At 39.7% G+C, this 18,396-nt stretch overlaps 2 protein-coding genes across 3 annotated transcripts; one reads left to right on the top strand and one right to left on the bottom strand.

The window, feature by feature from the left end:
• Positions 1 to 809: 809 nt before the first annotated feature.
• Positions 810 to 4,537, bottom strand: pak1ip1 (PAK1 interacting protein 1). The gene is made up of 10 exons (XM_048253086.1): positions 4,264 to 4,537; positions 3,863 to 4,025; positions 3,574 to 3,694; positions 3,388 to 3,462; positions 2,813 to 2,865; positions 2,475 to 2,620; positions 2,245 to 2,342; positions 2,057 to 2,156; positions 1,821 to 1,950; positions 810 to 959 (listed from the first exon to the last, which is right to left on the bottom strand). The coding sequence occupies exons 1-10, from the start codon at positions 4,339 to 4,341 to the stop codon at positions 832 to 834; spliced, it is 1,092 nt and encodes a 363-aa protein (XP_048109043.1). The 5' UTR covers positions 4,342 to 4,537; the 3' UTR covers positions 810 to 831.
• A 57-nt stretch (positions 4,538 to 4,594) lies between these two features.
• On the top strand, positions 4,595 to 17,055 carry abcd4 (ATP-binding cassette, sub-family D (ALD), member 4). Of its 2 annotated transcripts, XM_048259373.1 has the most exons (19): positions 4,595 to 5,647; positions 5,912 to 6,030; positions 6,811 to 6,938; positions 7,154 to 7,293; positions 9,085 to 9,201; positions 10,879 to 11,004; positions 11,554 to 11,604; positions 11,708 to 11,802; positions 12,751 to 12,872; positions 13,152 to 13,243; positions 13,334 to 13,423; positions 13,967 to 14,172; positions 14,410 to 14,501; positions 14,580 to 14,616; positions 14,791 to 14,840; positions 15,067 to 15,119; positions 15,416 to 15,492; positions 15,744 to 15,859; positions 16,843 to 17,055. In XM_048259373.1, exons 1-19 carry the CDS (start codon positions 5,613 to 5,615, stop codon positions 16,909 to 16,911), a joined length of 1,815 nt encoding a protein of 604 aa, XP_048115330.1. In that variant the 5' UTR covers positions 4,595 to 5,612; the 3' UTR covers positions 16,912 to 17,055. The 2 variants fall into 2 exon arrangements, with proteins under 2 accessions (XP_048115330.1, XP_048115337.1); XM_048259380.1 differs by lacking the exons at positions 4,595 to 5,647; positions 5,912 to 6,030; positions 6,811 to 6,938; positions 7,154 to 7,293; positions 9,085 to 9,201 and adding an exon at positions 10,505 to 10,527.
• Positions 17,056 to 18,396: the final 1,341 nt, after the last annotated feature.

Genomic DNA, 18,396 nt, shown 5'->3' with positions numbered 1-18,396 from the left:
TATCATTTGACTGGAGACATTATGAGACCATGAGAAGAGGCGTTGTCTCATCTCATACATCAGCATGGCTACAGTATGATTACCCTTTTTAATTCCTGTTTTTTTTGCCCATGAATCCTGAATGAGGTCTTTACATTTAAGACAATTACATGAAATTGGCACTGGACACCTTGCTTTTAGATGAGTTTGGAGAGCTAAAGACCTGATATCCAAACACATCAGGTATTAACTTGAATAGAACATCATTATTTATTGAATCCAATAGAAGTCTCACATAGAATAACAAGAATTTTCATCTAATTGTAGCCTATTTACTTGTGATGACTCAGACTTTAGCATGCAAAATAGCATACATTACATTTACATAACATTTAATGGTCATAATAATGTGATTAAAATAGTTTGCCATTATATTTGTCTAGGTGTAGGATATATTTTATTAGGCCTATGAGGTACAAGTAGAGAAAGGAACATGTTGTTTAATCTGTGCTGCGTCAAAATCTAAGACTATAGCCTAAGCCTAATATGTTCATCTTCCAAACATAACATGTCAAATATAAAAACGGTGCAACAATCTAATCTTACAATTATTTATGTCTGTGTGTGGTATATAGCCTACTTTGGATGCTTACATGCAGATGTCAAAGTTTTTCTATTTTCACACCCACAATGCTCACCGTTTTGTTCTTTTGTAAAGAATACAATGCATCACAACATTGATTATGAAGTCAGAGTAGTAATTGTTTAAAGTATTTGTGATAGGAGGGAACACACAGGTATAACTAGACAACAGAGGACAAACTCATTCATGACCTTGTGTAATACAGGATTTTATTGGGTCTTTTTCTTGTTACCACCCTTCTTGACCTTTTTGGTGCTACGCTCTTCTTCAAGAACAACCTCCTCTGTAGCAATCCTGACTCTCTTATTCTTGGAGGGTAAAGGCAGGTCATCTGTGGCTGCAAGACAAACGCCTTGAAATTAATTATTTTTGCCATTTTAAAACATTAAATAACAAAGAGTGGCATCCTGTTCTACAGTGGACTTTCGCTTGATTTTCAATCTGGACTATGGAAATGGTGCTAGAGCATCTATTTTGCCAATAATGTCCACTCAAATGGGTCATTCTGTGTCATATCAGCCAAATCCAGGATTGTGATTGCCACACTGTCTCAGATTTTGCCTACAAGCTTGTCTACCTAATGTTCAGATCCCAAAACTAAAACCTGTAAAATATTTTTGCTCAATATCAAAGGTTTCCTATTTTTTGACCTAAGGTCAGAGTTATTACACTCAAAAAATGCCTTACCGATATCTTGGAAGCCATATTGGGTATGGCTTGATCATTAAAAGTTTGTACTACATGCCCACTGATTTTATTTAAGGTCCTAAATTCAGAACAAGTTCAAAAAGAGGATTTTGAGGGCATTATAAAATCTTTTTTGTACCCACATGGCATCAATCAGTATTTTGTCTGCGAATACAATACTTTATTAATGTCGTGTCAATATTTTAGGTAGTGGTATACTGCTTGTGGAGTCAGTGATTATCTCATTACCTGAGCGAAAGAAGAATTCAGGTAATGCATTGACTGATATTTTGTAGGTCTTGGTCTTAGGACGCATTCACAATCTTGACGTAGTTTGAACAAAATTTAGACAGTGCAGCAGCAACCTCATCTGATTTGACACAGAATGACCTAAAATCAAAGCTAGTAGAGTGACTCCAAATGAAAACATAGGCTTACTAGATGACGCCTTCTTATTCCATTACTCCAGATACTAACTATGCCTGCTGTGAACCTGCAGTGACTATTGTACCTGTAGAAGAGGTCGGCTGAGGATTTTGTTTCTCTGTGGCCTCACTCTCCGCAGTCGGCTTGAACACAGTCAGACAGGTGAGCCTTGCTGTCGTGTTCACCTCCAACAAAAGCTTGGGAGGCTCGGGAAGCTAATGGACAAAAGCGACATGATTTTTACCAGACAATGTGGAGTAGGTGAGTGAAAGGAGAGCTGTAAGATTTGTACCAGTCAAACTGCTGTTAAATATATATGACCTTGTCAAGATGCAGTTTCCACAATTTGATGAATCCATCATTTGACGCCGTCACAATAACACAGAAGTCATCCAGCATAAAACAATCCACAGCTTTTACCCTGCAAAAAAAAGTTTTACATCTGACTAAAGTTTCCCTCATCTATTTGAAATAAGTTGATTCTCTAACTTTTAAAAGGACAGCCATACCTATTTTCGTGGGCCTTGAACTCACATGTACACTTCTCTGTTGTGAGGTCAAAGAGGCGGACTGTCTCATCATCACCAGCCACAGCCAGACAAGTGTTCTAGAACACACACAAATCCAGCCAACAAATGTTATAGCGAAAAATCACAACTCTGAAAAAACAACAACATATGGTCATCAAAGAAAACGCCTATTAGTTAGGTCAATCACCAAAAAATATTTTGTAGTGTACCTGTACAAACTTGACAGATGATATTCTTGTGGGATTGGTGATGGTTGCAGTCACTGTGGCAGTGTCAAGGTTGTAAACATCTATCTTATCGCTGGTCACCACCACATATTTATCTCCCTCAAGAGACCACCTAACTATATCAGCATCTAGAAAATAACATTGGACATTACATCTCTACACACTGTGGGCAACAGTAATTCCTATGTGTTTCAGTACAAGTAATATAATCAGTCATTTACAGTCACACTACATCTATTTATCAAAACACTTCACAATAAATTCACAATTAAACTATTCAAATAATGTATTATGAGAAAACTCATGACAAGTTTCCTTACTCTGCTTGAGGTTTTTGATAAATGCTGATCTTCCATCGGTTAGATTCCATGTTCTATGATTTAAGCATGATTTAAGTAAGACCATCACATGACATTTGGTTCACTGACATTTTCAAACACAATTCAATCTGCACAAAATATAATTTGCAGTGTGTGATAACGGTTGTATCAGCGATTGCAGGCCCAAAAAAGGCCTAAACATAATGATCACATTCATCTAATCTTTCCTAACGATCCGCTAGCTGACCGCCCCATAAGCAGGCGTCAAAAAAACGTGTCTCTGTAGGCAGCCTAGGCTCTGAGATCTGCACACAAAAACAATTGCTAACAACAAGTGTTGCCAACCACTCAAAGCCAAAATAAAGTGTTCCAACCAATAACCGACGAGATGCGCGTTCAGGATAGTTTCAATTGCACGGGAGGGAGGGAGGGAGGGGCTAGTTCTCTGGGAGCGTCAGCAGAAGGATGTTAGCCATGAGCTGATACAACCTTTAACAAAACATTCTCACACTACTGAAATAATACAGTAGATGGTAGATAAAAGTATACTAAAGTTCAGATTAAATAAAATGTACCTGAGTGTTTTGTCTGTACCAACTGACAGAGCAAGTTTTCCAGATGGGTGGACCGATAACGAGGACAAGCGGCCCCTAAGGACATTAGTGAGAGGTCAGCTGATCAAGAATGCATAATAATACTGGTCAGGATAATAATTAGGGCTGCAACACCTAATAACACATAGATTCAGGTTCAACACCTACTTGTGTGCTTTTATGGTTTTCAGACACTCCCATTTCTTTGTCCTCCACACGCACATCAGTCCATCCTCTCCTCCACTGAGCAAGTGGGATGAGCCGTAGAACTCCAGACACGAGATGGTACCTGGACATGTCACATATTCATTTCGAGTTTTAGAATGGAACCTTCGTCACTACATGTTTCAGGGGGACATCTGAACAATAAACCTTACAGTGTAAACCACACAGTGTAAAAACAGATCACCACAAAGAACCAGGCAAGATCTTTCTCCAACTCATATTGTTGACATACCATCATGGTGCAGTAAGGCCCCCTGTTCAATCTTCTTCTTCATGTCATACAGCTGAATGGTCTCGTCTTTACTGCCTGTGGCAATATACCTGTTGTTAGATGCTACAGCTGACAGGCTAGCTGTGTGTGCGTGATGAGTGAAGTCAGGCGTGGTTGTCCAGTCCTACAACAAAATGTAAACATCCTGATAGTGAGGATAGATAGATACTTCAGCCAGAAATACAGCTTACTTATAGATAGATAGATAGATAGATATATTATCCTTGTTTGGCTAACATACATATTGCTAACGTTAAAAGTGCGTGTTGCCATAATAAAGAGAATGAAAGAACTATCAAATGCAAACACAAATAAACAACAAACAAATAAATACACTGAATATGTTACACTGCTAACGTTACCTCTCCATCTCTGCACACATGATAACCAAATGAAATCTGCTCATAACTTCCAGCAACAACCTCAACTTCAACGCCCATGTTTTGATATCCTTAGCAGCGTGGTTCGCTGTACTATAACTACTAACTCTATCCTTGACTTTAAATCGTGCAGCGAATGCCTTTAAACGAAGGTTTGTCTGCTGTAAATGTGGAACATAACAAACATGTCAGACAGTTTTACTGTGGCACACATGTACAAACAGCAACATGTGAGGAGTCTGCGACCCAGATGAAGTTTCACTTCCGGGTCAAGTTTTCATCAGATTTTGATTTTTGAATTAAGAGTCCTCTTCCGGTATTTAGTAAGGTTTTGAAGACCTTGCAACTTCAAAATGGATTTTCAGTTAAATGTATAGTTTAATATGTATTTTGTTGAGAATAATCCCTTGAGGACAGTTTAAGTAGCCCATTGCTATTTTAAAGACATCAGTCAGTGGGAGGCGTAATAGCATTCTATTCTTTTTGTCAGAGGAATTTGTTTCCCCCAACATCTCTTGACAGCAGCACCACCACGGTTGTTGGCGAGTGAGTAAGCGACGGGTGAGAAAGGTGTATGCAAGAAAGAGGTGAAGATAGCAAAGTCCTGCTAATGAAGGCTTCGTTGAATTGTGTTTGCGCGTCAACATGTTCAACATGTACTTTATCGCAGAAGTGACATTCTTCGCTTCGACTCACCACTCCTTAAGGAAGTCATGACTTAATTTTTATGTCGCACTGTCACATGGATACACAAACTTTAGACCCAAGACATTCCCACACTGCACTTTTGGTCCTCGTGAACATTTTCAGTTAAATGTATAGTTTAATATGTATTTTGTTGAGAATAATCCCTTGAGGACAGTTTAAGTAGCCCATTGCTATTTTAAAGACATCAGTCAGTGGGAGGCGTAATAGCATTCTATTCTTTTTGTCAGAGGAATTTGTTTCCCCCAACATCTCTTGACAGCAACACCACCACGGTTGTTGGCGAGTGAGTAAGCGACGGGTGAGAAAGGTGTATGCAAGAAAGAGGTGAAGATAGCAAAGTCCTGCTAATGAAGGCTTCGTTGAATTGTGTTTGCGCGTCAACATGTTCAACATGTACTTTATCGCAGAAGTGACATTCTTCGCTTCGACTCACCACTCCTTAAGGAAGTCATGACTTAATTTTTATGTCGCACTGTCACATGGATACACAAACTTTAGACCCAAGACATTCCCACACAGCACTTTTGGTCCTCGTGAACACATTGGTCATATCCCATGCGTGTAAGCATTAGCCTACCGAATCGTAGTCTTTTTGCTATTTTTTTGTTTGTTTGTGTTGGACAATGTCTTCAGGTGGGCAAGCTAAAAGCCATAAGAGGTAGGCCTAATGCAGAAAATACACACATTCATTCATTTGATATGTTAAATCTACTATTCTTTGATTACAGGTAGTTTTCCCCCATAAGTATTCATGTATTACACATCTATGGAGATTATTTTATCACTGTAATGTACCTTAGCCTACTATAGGAAACATTTCATGAAGTTGACATCCAAGTGTTGCACATCCAAGTGTTTTCTAGCCTAAGTCTACTACTTTATTTCGAAATCTCACAAAGCCTATTCTTTTCTTCATTATTAGACCAAAGTTGGACCTAAAATGTCTTCAGAGATTTTGCAGCATCCAAAGGATCCTTTTCCCATGTTGGTCCAGTCAGAATGTCCACATGTTTGTGACCCTGCTTGGTGTTACTCTTTTAGGTAGGTCTTTTTAGGAGTCTTTTTGAATCAACCAACACTGTAGAAATACAAACACACATCTATCCTTATAAGTGATTATGCAGTTATTTCTTTATCTAGGATTGTGACTAGTGTGTTGTCCATGGTGCAAATTCTTATGGTCTAAAATGGTAACTCTCATTCTCTACTATTAGTAGGCCTACTGTTGCAGGCGGTTACCTACAGAGCTATACCTATAACACAGTTGAGTTTCAGATAAGAAAGTATTCACCACAGAATGTTTGTCTAAAAGAAGACATTATGCATGATTGATCAAAACAAATGACCATGAAACTGTCCCCTCAACTAAATTGTATCTATTTTTGACTATAGTTTGCATTAGTTGTCATGACTGTGAACAATTAGTTCATTTTATTCAGTTAAATTATGAAAATATTGAAACTGAGCTGAATATTCTGAACTGGTTTTGGACTGAGCTGTCCTAGGGTAATCAAATAGACAAAGATGCCACTTGCCTACTACTGTGAAGGATCACAAGGGCTGGTTTCACTGAGCCTGGTCAAATTGATCCAGTTACTTACAGTTTGTATGGATACTCATTACCTGCATTGTTATCTTATGTAATTTAAGAGGATGTTTCCTGAATGGCGCTTAAACTGAAGTAACCAGCATATACCCCCTGTAACCTGGTGCTGAGGAGGACATATTTTGGAATCATGATTTTTCTGTAAATGAACTGAGCACACTGTCTTTTATCTACAGTATAACAGTCTAACACAATAAATGATTCCTATGTTTCAGAACAGCTAGTCATTTACCAAGTGGGCATCATCCCCAGTCAGTTCTATAATGTTCTATCAGAAAAGAACTTTGAGACATTTAAATCATTGGCTTTTTTCGCAATTCTGCTGATCCTGATTAACTCATCAGTAAGTTCATTCTCATACTGTTGGCAACTTGGCAAATATTAATGGAGTTATTTTAATTTTTAATTGTGTAATGTTCTTTTTAGTTTTCCGTGGTGAAACCACGTGTTTGGAACTGTTTGTGGAAATAGTGGCAATAACAACACTTTTATATTTGTACGGATGTCTTTCACTTGTCTGAAGTAGCATTAATGGACATCTTTATTTTTTGTCTGCAGTTGAAGAGTCTAGACCAGTATATCTGTAATCGGTTGTATGTAAACTGGAGAAACTCATTAACTGAGTGCCTTCATAAGGAGTATTTCCATGGAAGGGTCTACTACACTCTTAATGTGCTGAGAAAGGATGTCGATAACCCGTAAGTATATGAATAACAATGCAGATGCGCACACACACACATACACACAACCACTCTCACACATACACATACACAACCACTCTCACGCTCACACACTGACTTTTAAGGACTTCACCTGGAGTGTTTCAGATGCTATTGACCGATAATTTCCTCTGAAAGCCAGCAGTTTTAAGTTCTACAGCTCAAGGCTACCTGTACCTAACTAACTAAAATAGAAATGAGTGGGAAAGTCAACACATTTTGACTTACAGTACCCTTAAAGATTGCTAATTGACAACAAATACACATACACAAGAAAAATCTCGGAAACCCTCAATTTGTTGCTTCCCTCTCAAACGTGATTGGATTGTGCAGGCGCCACTGATTGGGACAGCCTATCAGCAATCACCTTCAGCTTTCCTCCAAAGTCAACTCCATGGTCAGATTTAGATAAGACATGAAACCATGGACAAAACAATGGATGAAGATGCAGCAGGTCCATCCCGAGAATGTGCCAACCTGTGGCCCCACCTCGCCAGACTATTTCAATTTTCTGGACAATTTAATGATAGTTTTCGCTTCAACTGTTTCAATTACAAAATGGTATTTTGTATTTGAAATACATATTTTAAATACATGTATTACAGTAGAAATACTGCCCATCCCTGGCAACATGGTAAAAAGATGAAAATGACTTGATTTTACTTCCAATTCATTTTACATTCTCCAAGGTATTAACATTAACATTTTTCATAACTCCATGTAGGACGTTTCTGTACATAAATGTAAGCACTGTGGCAGTAGTAATGCAATATTTAGAAAATGTAGGCTACTCTTGTACTCTTGATACTCTAGTACTTTTAAAAACAAGTACTTCAGTACTTTTACTAGTCAGTAGACATCTGACTGTTGTACTTTTACTAGGGATGTAACGGTATAAAAATTTAACCTCACGGTTATAGTGACCAAAATTATCACGGTTTTCGGTATTATCACGGTATTTCTAAAAGTGTGTTCAGAAAGCACTGACAGGCCTACACAATCTGAAATAGTTTCAAAAAGTGTCCCGTTCACTTTTTTCTTCATGTTTAATTGGCTATGTGCTTATAGCTTAACTTACCCTACCACAACTTGGAGTTTGCTATTTCTGTTATTTGGATGCAATGAGTGAGACCAAAGTAAGCGTTCAAAATAAAACTTTAGGCTACTGTATTCTCTTGATAACGTGAGGGGAATGGATTTAATGTGGACGCGAACATAAAAAGACGCAGAGTGGCTACATGATACAGTGCACATTTTGCGGTGAAAAAGTTACGCCTTTTAAAATCAGGAGTAGCCTAATACGAATCGTAGTTAAAACCATCAATTAGACAACAGAATCAGTAGGGTACCAGTTTTGTTTCATTGTACCAGGCCTACTGTATGTCAAAAGCAGGCTCGGATGAAGCTGGGAAGGATTAAACACAAGGTTTCCACACCGCGGTAATCAACCGTGATAATCATGATATTTGAAATGAAAACGGTAATTGTTATCGTCAACATTTTTATCGCGGTTTACCATTATACCGGTAATCGTTACATCCCTAACTTTTACTTGTACTTGAGTAAAATTTAGCAAAGGGTATCTGTACTTTTACTCAAGTAATGAAGCTGTGTTCTCTGTCCGCCTCTGGAAATGGGCAGTTTAATGCAAGCCATTGAAATGGTCTTTTCCTTTGAGTAAGCTACATTTTAGCTGATACAGTTGGCAATGTCTACTGAGGTAATTATGGCAATTATTTGCACTGAATGCCTGCTCTTAAATCTGTACAGGGACCAGCGGATCAGCCAGGATGCTGAACGTCTGTGTAAGCAAATGAGCACCATTGCCAGCCGAGTCCTCATATCGCCCTTCACCCTAGCCTACTACACGTACCAGTGCTACAACAGGTGAGAAACATGACCACTGAGGACTGCACTTCCTGAGAGCGTCATTGAGCAACCATGGTAACTAAGAGACCGTGCGTGATAAGATCTGTGCCTTTTACCATTTGGCCATGGTAGTCAACCAGGGTTTTTGTCATTGTACTGTGATGCTACCACTGCTAATAGCTTTAATAGTTATGGCTTTAATTACAGTGCATTAAAATGCACTGTTCTGTTATCCAAAGTCTTCTTCTTCTTCTAATTCTTATTCTTCCCACCAAATTTCTGCGTCTAATTCAGCTTCAACCGTTTAACGTAGAAACTTCGTTCAAACTTTGTAATGTAGGTCTTGAAAAGGACACTTGAGGAATGTATTTTTCACTTTTGTAAACGTTATACTTTTTGAGATATTAACAAAAAACAAGCTTATTTTTCCCCATAGACTTTGCATTAGCACTATGACATCACAATGGACTAATTAACTTGATTTGCACCTGTATCAACTTCCAGCTGCTCAACTAGGTCCCATCAATAGGCCAGTTAAACTGATTGCACCTGTATCAACTGCTTTCTGCTTAACTAGGCCAACTCTCTCTGTGTCTCCATTCTACAAGGATATAAGGCACATTCCATCCAACTTTCTATCCATTCATCCTCTTCAAACCATTCATTCATCCACCCATTTAACTATCCATCAACATCCATTAAACAATCTGCCTATCAACATCCATTCAACTTTCTGTCTATCAACATCCATTACACTATCTACATTCAACTTTTAAACTATATACTCTGTCTCAGGCTTTAAGCATACAATCTGGCTCTCTTAAGACTACTATTTCCTCTGCCCACAACTGTTTCAAAATAAATATCCTCACTACAATAATTCACTATTAAATAATTTAACTATTTAAACTACTCAACTATTTAACTGTTCAGCCATTTCAACTGTCAGTTGTTATCAACTATGACTCCTGCCAACTGTTTCCAAATAAAAGTTTGTTTGGCATTTTATGTTAATATACATGTACAGTATGTTTATATTTTCATGCACTGGTAATTTCCTCGAAATTTCATTTTCTAGTTATTATACTGCTTCTACTGAGACATTGATGACTCGTTTTTACTCAAGCTTTAATCTGTTATAACTTTAACTGTTTTGTTGCATGGTTTGAAAGTATATACAACAAGAATAGACTTGGTAGACTTGTTAACATGGCCAATAAGATCACTAGGGGGAGTCATGCTCAGCTTTTGGACATTTACAACAGGCAGATTCTTAGGAGGCCTTCCTATTCTGGACAGTCCACAAGGAGTTTGAATTATTGTCATCAGGTCAGCATTGTTAAGGTGTGTAAGACGTGTTTTGTCTCCTTTTACTCCGGAGCTATTGAAATGCTTAATGACAGATAGAAACCTGGATGGAATCCACTACTTTGTACATTTGCATAGTTGCGCAATGCTTGGTTTGTATATTCTATTTCCCAACACACACATTTGTACTCTGCACACTTGTGTACCCTGGCACTTTCCATTCAGTGTACCTGCTCTATGTTTTAGTGTGTTGTTTTCACAGATTGTGTATATTTTTTGGATGTGAACTCTAGCTGCAAATCACTTTTCTTCAAGTGGGACAATAACAGCTTTGAACCTTTAAACCTCCTTGACCAATGCTTCTTGCTCTCTTTCTACATTTCAAAGCACGGGCTGGATTGGCCTGGGCAGCATCTTTGGCTACTTTGTCGTTGGAACCATAGCCAACAAAGTTTTGATGGGGCCCATAGTCTCCACGTTGGTTGAACAAGAGAAGTTAGAGGGGGACTTTAGGTAAGATGTGTTAACAGCTTCATGAGTCTTGATGTCAAACACACACACACACACACACACACACACACACACCACATCACATCATTCAGATAGAATGCTGAATATTATTAGAACTGTGTAGGGATTGCATCAGAACACTCCTGATAATAACATTGATAGGGTTGTAATGACTCATTATTAAAAACATTTCAGCATATTTATTCTGAACTGCCTCATTAAAGGTGGATTTGTATCCAATCAAATTGGTATCAAGACCCTTTGTATCAGATCAATTATTTCCTTAATTTTGTTCTCTCTCTTACCACTGCTAATTACGCCACAAGACCCTTTTGTATTTCATTTTCTTGTTTGATGTGCTTTTTAAATGATAAAAACCTAGTAAAACCATGACTTCGAGCAGGCATGTGAGGAGGTAGCATGGACCCATTTAGAAATTTCTCTCTTCCTGTTATTAACACTCAACTCTTCTTTTCTCCATGCATTATATTGCCATGTGGGTCTTATGTGTTCTTAATCTGTGTGTGTGTGTTTGTGTTAATCTCTTTCCAGGTTCAAACATATGCAGATTCGAGTAAATGCAGAATCTATAGCCTTCTACAGGTCAGTATACTATGCCGAGTCAATTCAAATAGGGAAATTGATTAGATGATTGTACAATTCCAGTTGTGTTTGTTTTAAAATGCCATGTGTTATGTGAATAAAGGGCAGGGAAAGTTGAGCACATTCGAACTGACAACAGACTTCAGGCCCTTGTACAGACCCAGAAGAGTCTCATGAACAAGGAACTTTGGCTTTACAGTAAGGCTCCTCCTTCTAATTTGAATTCAAATTTTAATCCTGCATATTTTTAACCTGACTCCGCCAGATGGATTTGCTCCGCATATCCATCTGGGAACTTTTCATTGAAGAACTTTTGGGAAGGGGCGGAAATACTGGTTAGCTGATTGGATAAAACATCTGTCCATCACCACCTTTGGTGGTTATCGACGGGCCAAATCAACCAATTAGATGAACAAAGTGTTCTTCTAATGCCTTCGTTTAACATAGGCCTACAATTAAGTTAGGTAACGCAACTAACGTTAAGATGTTTTAACTTACCATCTGTATGTGACATGAACCTAATCAACGACAATTCCCATCAAGTTTTCACGGTAGGCCCTACACTTCTGAAGAAAGTATATTCCTCCATTATGAACTGGAATCGGCCATTGAAGATGTCTGTGTCGTTCATTCCTCCCAGCTGCATGGCTGAGACTCATAGCTTAATTCACAGCTTACCCAGGAATACTTTCTAATTTGAATAAAACTTGCGCGATAGCTATGCTCATCTCATCTGTGGATGCCGTCATGTTGTTCGTTGCGTCACACCTCAACCTGCCTCAAAGCCAACGCTGATTGGACGTTCGTTTGGTGAACTGCTCCAAATTCTCTTTAACGAAAAGTTGCCAGACTGATCTGCGAGTGAAACCTTGAAAGCTCGCGAGATCAGGATGATAGATAGATCAATACTATGATTAAAGACCCTCTGATGACAGTTTAATCCAGTGTGTTAAGCCTGTGTGATCTGCAGAGGAGAGTTGTACTCCTCTGTAGTTGTACTTCTCTGGTGTCTCTGCAGAGCCTGGACTTTAATGTGACTGTGTTTCATTTGTAGCTCTCAGGTCTGTTAACCCGGGCCTTGAGCGCTCATGAATTAGTTCCCTCCACCCACGCCTGTGCCTTTGCTCTATCTTCCACACCCCACAGTTGGAGTCAACACCTTTGACTACATGGGGAGCATTCTCAGCTACATAGTAATTGCCATCCCTATCTTTACCGGCGTGTATGAAGGGCTTACACCTGGTGAACTCAGTGCCCTCATCAGCAGGGTAGGTATATGGTCGGCTCATGCCCTCATCAGCAGGGTAGGTATATGGTCGGCTCATGCCCTCATCAGCAGGGTAGGTATATGGTCGGCTCATATGCCCTCATCAGCAGGGTAGGGATAAGGTCGGCTCATGCTTACAGAAGCACACACAGACAGTCGCGCTTGTCCGTAAAATTGAAATCTCACCAGGAAGTCCTCTCCTTATTATACAGAAGATTTTATTTTTGATGAAAGAAAATGAGTCACATGAATGCTGTCTTTTTCTCTCATTCTTTTCCAGAATGCCTTTGTCTGTATCTACTTGATTAATTGCTTTACACAGCTAATAGATTTGTCTACTACACTCTCTGACGTTGCTGGCTACACTCACAGGTAATGGCTTTTGTGGCATTTTACAATGTGAAGAAGGCTGCCTATTAGCTCACAGCGTGAAGCTCAGACTTGTCTTATTTGTGGTCACAGGATTGGGGAGCTGAGGGAGGTGATGGAGGAGATGGGTAGGAAGCAGTGTGATTATGACCCTGTGTCAGGGGAGACATACGAGTTTGACAGGTACGGCGTGAAACATGTGTCAAAGCCAGGTAGTGCAATACTCATACTATGAAGTGCTTCTCTCTTCCTGGCCTCCACATCAATATATTCTGTCTGTCTTGATGGAATTTTTGCCTTAATCCGAGAAGCACTTGTTCAGGCATGTTGATTTGAAACACTAATTCTTGAACAGCAACATATGTTAATACCATGACTTGGTGCTAAAATGCACTTTGGGCAGATCACAAATGGACAGGGTTAAAAACACACGACACATTGTGATCCAATCATTCAAACCACTTACCAAGGTGGTCTGGGACACATTTGCCCACATACCTTTTGTATTGTAAATGCTAATCCTGATGTCCTGATGTGTCAGCAACAAGGAGACTTCTAGTGGAAGTAACATAGGCAGTAACAAAACCTGAACACAAGTGGCCAGCTGGACAACTTGGAGATTGCGTGATGGATGCAGACACACAGCAGAAATGTATTTCAGGTGTTCGTTTGTGATCTGAGCCTTCAAGCCCTAGATGTACAGTCATTCCTCCTCTTTACTTCCAGTGCACTTGAGATGCGAGACGGATCCATGGACACAGCCTTCATCCTGGATAAGCTGAGCTATAAGTCTCCCTTTTCAGAGGAGCTGCTCGTGGAGGACCTCAGCCTGCGGGTCTGCCAAGGTTCCCACCTGCTCGTGGTGGGCAACACAGGCACAGGGAAGAGCTCCTTGCTCCGGGTCCTCAACAGACTCTGGGAGGCAACTAGCGGTGAGGATTACAAATATAGCAGGGCAAGGACTTTATGCTGAAAGTGGGCTGAAAGTGTTGATGTACAGTAGCAGTATGCCTCATTGGATTAAGTGGAATGTCATGTTGAAATCATGTTAGAATTTTCCAGCATAGAATATTTTGGTTGCTCAGTCCCTCTTATCTTGTAAAATAGTCTTGTTTTGTCATGTGGGAGACGTCTCCTGCAGTTAGTCTGTGTGGGCTCTCGTCTTGCAGGTTCCGTGGAGATGCGGACGTGCTTTGGGCCGAGGGGACTCATGTTTCTGTCTCAGAAGCCCTATCTGACAGATGGGACCCTGAGAGAGCAGGTGAGCTTTGGCTCTGCTGGTTGGCTTTCAAGGTAGACTGACTGTTCTCTGATGCACTCTAATTTTCCTCCGCAACAGGTGATTTACCCCCTGAAGGACATTTATCCAGTTAAAGGTATTTTTGCTTTTAAGGCTCAGTTGCAATATAAATATTCTGCTCTATGTTGGATTCATGGCTATTTTGTATTCCTTTGTAATGTTGTAATGTTGTTTTTGTTTGTGTGTAGTAATAGTATTAATGCACCTTACAAAATATTACATAAAGTGATTTGGTTATGTTTGTGCACAGGAGCCATAGATGATGAAAGAATCACACAATACCTTGAACTGGCTGGAGTGGTAAGGAGTCAGTAACCTTAACAGAACCAGTTGGTCTTTTTTTAATACTGAGTAATGAAGTTCTAAATAGGGTCCTTGCCATGATGAGCTCCCTTAATTGCCCTTGGCTAACATCTCTAGAAGGTGCAGTTTCATTAAATTAAATTAAATTAAATGCCTGCATTCTCATCTGTGTGCAGAGACTGGGGAGATTACTTTGCTCTGAGCCTTTTCATTTCTCTTTCAGTCCAGTCTCCTGAAGCGAACGGGTGGGCTGGATGAAGGAGTGGAATTGAACTGGTAAGAGAAACCCCTACCCCAACCTAGTCTCATCCACCTTGTCGTTGATTATTAGTGTGTATAGGGACCTGTGATAGCCCTATTCCTGTCGGTAATGCTTAACATGAAGAGGTCAGTGGGGAAGAAATAAGCCAGCCAACAAGAAGTGACAGAAAAGAAAATAGGTTGAAAGGCAAATCTCCAACATATTTTTCCCTTTTCATTCCAGTAGCACTTAAGTGGTCTTTAATTGGCACCTCTTGCTGGCTCAGCTCTGGCTTATGTCACATATTGTCCCTCTTGCAATCTCCACACAGGTATGATGCTTTGTCACCAGGGGAGATGCAGAGGCTTTGCTTCGCACGGCTGTTCTATCTGCAGCCAAAGTATGCAGGTTGGTGTCAGTGGGCTGGATGTTCTTTTGTGATTTGGATGTGCTTTTTGTCATCATTTGCTGGTGTGCAACTGATCAATAAAATGAGCAAAAATGGTTGTCAACTCACACTCAGTATGTGAATGCACGGAATACCAACGTAAACGGTAAACTATGAATCAGTTTTGTGTCCTCAGGCAGTTTTGTCATCAATTTGGTTGGGATGTGTTCCTCTGTGATCGCTATGTGTAAAACTGTTGTGTACTTGTCAGTGTTGGATGAAGCAACCAGTGCTTTGACAGAGGAGGCCGAAGACCAGCTTTACCGCACCTGTAAACAGCTGGGCATGACTCTCATAAGTCTCGGCCATCGGAGAAGTCTTGAAAAGGTACCAGGTCTTATGTATTCTAGTGCAAGAACAAAACAAAAACAATTTGTGTTTCTGAAAAATATTTTTTTCTGAAACTCAAACAAGTCTTAAATCAGTAGATTAAAAAAACGTAGATGTAGCAATAAAGCAATGTTAAACTGAGGTGAAGTGAATTGCATTACAGAGCCTAATACAGATTTGATTGCTTGTGTAATCTGGCAGAAGAATCTCGGTCTTCGAAGAGATGCAAAACAGTGGCACTGCCTGATGGTTTTGTTTCTTCTCTATGATAATAATAATAATAATAATAGGCTTTATTTTTATAGCACCTTTCATACACAGAATGCAGCTTAAAGTGCTTTACATTTGAAGCATGTAACACAATAATAGTCAGTCAGTCATTATCAATCACTTTTCTTCATTGCTGGGGCCGTTTATGATCCACTCAGCAACATATCAATCGTGATATATGCTGTAGAACATTTGGACTACATCCATTAGATTCCGCACAAACCTGCAATCAAAGATTGCGTACCTGTCTCAGAAAGGTTTAACACTTTGCCATACTTTACGAATTATGACCCACCATACCCTCTATCTCCAAGGGTAACTTCTGGGTCTTTTCTGCTGAGGGATTGTTGCAGGACAATAAGCTTGTATTTTTGGCAGCTGACTTCATAGTCTGCAGTCCTTTCTGAAACCATAGTTACAGTGTGAAAAGCCCAGTGGCTTCTCACACACCATTCAGTCACTGCTGATGCAATCTGTAGCTTTGAGTCTTGGTGACCCCATCAGATGGGTCCTCACATGATGGAATGGGGTTTGGCTGGAGGTTAGCTTGACCCAGCCATCTGAGTATCTTGACATGAAAGGAGATATTTGTATCCCCATCCCTTCCATCCCCCCATTCCGCGGCTCTTCCGCTAAATTCAGCTCAGCTCATGAAGCCTGATTGGATATTTGACCTGTTCCTTTATGCAGTTTTCTCCTCTGTCCTGCAGTACCACGACCTGATGTTGCGGCTTTGTGGTGGTGGCCGCTGGGAGCTTGCCAAGCTGAAAGAGGATTGACTACATGTACACTGACCCCGCAGACTGCATTCAGTCATAAAAATGCCTTGCAAATATTGCATGGATTTTTTTTCTTGTTTTGATTACAATTATGTTTATGTGATTTACAAATAAAGTTGACCGCTCAATTTCGTAATCTGTTAAGAGTTGTTTGATATGTATCGTTCTTACTTTCAGTGCATACTGAAGAGCGAGAAGGTGAGAATGGAGAGTTATTTCTCTACGCCTCTGTGGTAAGCAGTGATGGGCAGTAACGCGTTAGAAGTAACACGTTACCAGAGTGCGAATTACCCCACCATAATTGGGGGGTACTGCTCCTTCACTTCTTCTATGACCATCATGGTCCACTACCATATCAATCCCCATCGTGATCGCCAAGTGCAACATGTGTTGTGCAACACACATACAAGGTGTAAACATGCGACAAACTGATAATTAGTTGGCTACAGAATATCTCATTGTTATTATATCCAAAAGAGAACTGTTTTGATCAACTCTCAAAAGTTAGAAGTTAAGTGCACTGAAATACCATTCTAATTACTAGTAAAAGTAATACCTTTACAAGAAGCCTATTGCTTATTTCATGACATATTGATTTGGTTTATTTTTAGATTTCATGACCTGAGGGGTATTTCACAAAGGCAGAATTAAGACATCCAAGATAAGTGATAAAAAGAGGTTTGACATAGCGTAGTCTGGTCATCCTAGCTCAACTCGTTTCACTAATGCCAATCCAGGATGAGTAGGAGCGACTATGTCAAGCCAGGTGTATGTAATTCAGGATGTGTGCGCGTTCTTGTTTCTGCTCCAAAGTGCCCCCGGTTGGAATAAAAAAGACGCGGAAAATAGCGTCATTCACACAAAGTGAACAACCGCTTTTGATATAGACTAACAATGAAGTAAAGTTATACTTTTTAGAATGGGGAATCATGGCTATTTCTGTAAAACAGCAGAAGTAGGCGTGGTAGACCAACTGAATGCAAATTTACCCACGTGTAAGTGCTTCCTTGTCTCGGCACACAACATCATTAAGAAAGCGCTTGCCACTGCAAAGAATGCACATAGTATGATTTACCTTAATATTATAGTTGAAAATACCTTCGAAAACTTGCCCCTCCACTTCCAATCAACTACAGTAGGCTATTCATCAAACGTCTATCAAAATAAGCAAACAATAAGTAGCCTACCTAGGCCTATGTTAATAATTATAAGGTTATCACAATTAAAATAATAACTATATGGTAGTAGGCAGACAATCTGTTTTGTTTTGCGAGCAAATACATTTAGCAAATAGTTTATAAATGGAATAAAGCTCCTTAAAAATGAGCACGGAGGTCTGATGTGAATGACAGCTAGCTGAACCAATAAGACAACATAATTACCATTAGAATTAACTTAGCTTGGCCGTTAGCCTGGTCGGGACCAGGCTAGGTGCAGAGAATAAATCCCCATGGTAATTTATGTGCCATCTCTTTTGTGAAACCA

Source organism: Alosa alosa, chromosome 1 (assembly GCF_017589495.1).
Source record: "Alosa alosa isolate M-15738 ecotype Scorff River chromosome 1, AALO_Geno_1.1, whole genome shotgun sequence".
Lineage (NCBI taxonomy): Eukaryota > Metazoa > Chordata > Actinopteri > Clupeiformes > Clupeidae > Alosa > Alosa alosa.
Note: the sequence above shows the minus strand (reverse complement) of the source record. Positions and strands in the feature narration are given on the sequence as shown.

What these genes read in the sequence shown, in the direction of transcription:
- pak1ip1 (XM_048253086.1), bottom strand. Translation starts at nt 4,341, where the DNA reads ATGGGCGTTGAAGTTGAGGTTGTTGCTGGAAGTTATGAGCAGATTTCA. An exon ending in TATCAAAAACCTCAAGCAGA is followed by an intron (nt 2,621 to 2,812) that starts GTAAGGAAACTT and finishes GTTATTTTCTAG; the next exon opens with ATGCTGATATAGTTAGGTGG. An exon ending in TTCAAGGCCCACGAAAATAG is followed by an intron (nt 2,157 to 2,244) that starts GTATGGCTGTCC and finishes TTTTTTTTGCAG; the next exon opens with GGTAAAAGCTGTGGATTGTT.
- abcd4 (XM_048259373.1), top strand. Translation starts at nt 5,613, where the DNA reads ATGTCTTCAGGTGGGCAAGCTAAAAGCCATAAGAG. An exon ending in AGAAAGGATGTCGATAACCC is followed by an intron (nt 7,294 to 9,084) that starts GTAAGTATATGA and finishes AAATCTGTACAG; the next exon opens with GGACCAGCGGATCAGCCAGG. An exon ending in GAATCTATAGCCTTCTACAG is followed by an intron (nt 11,605 to 11,707) that starts GTCAGTATACTA and finishes ATGTGAATAAAG; the next exon opens with GGCAGGGAAAGTTGAGCACA.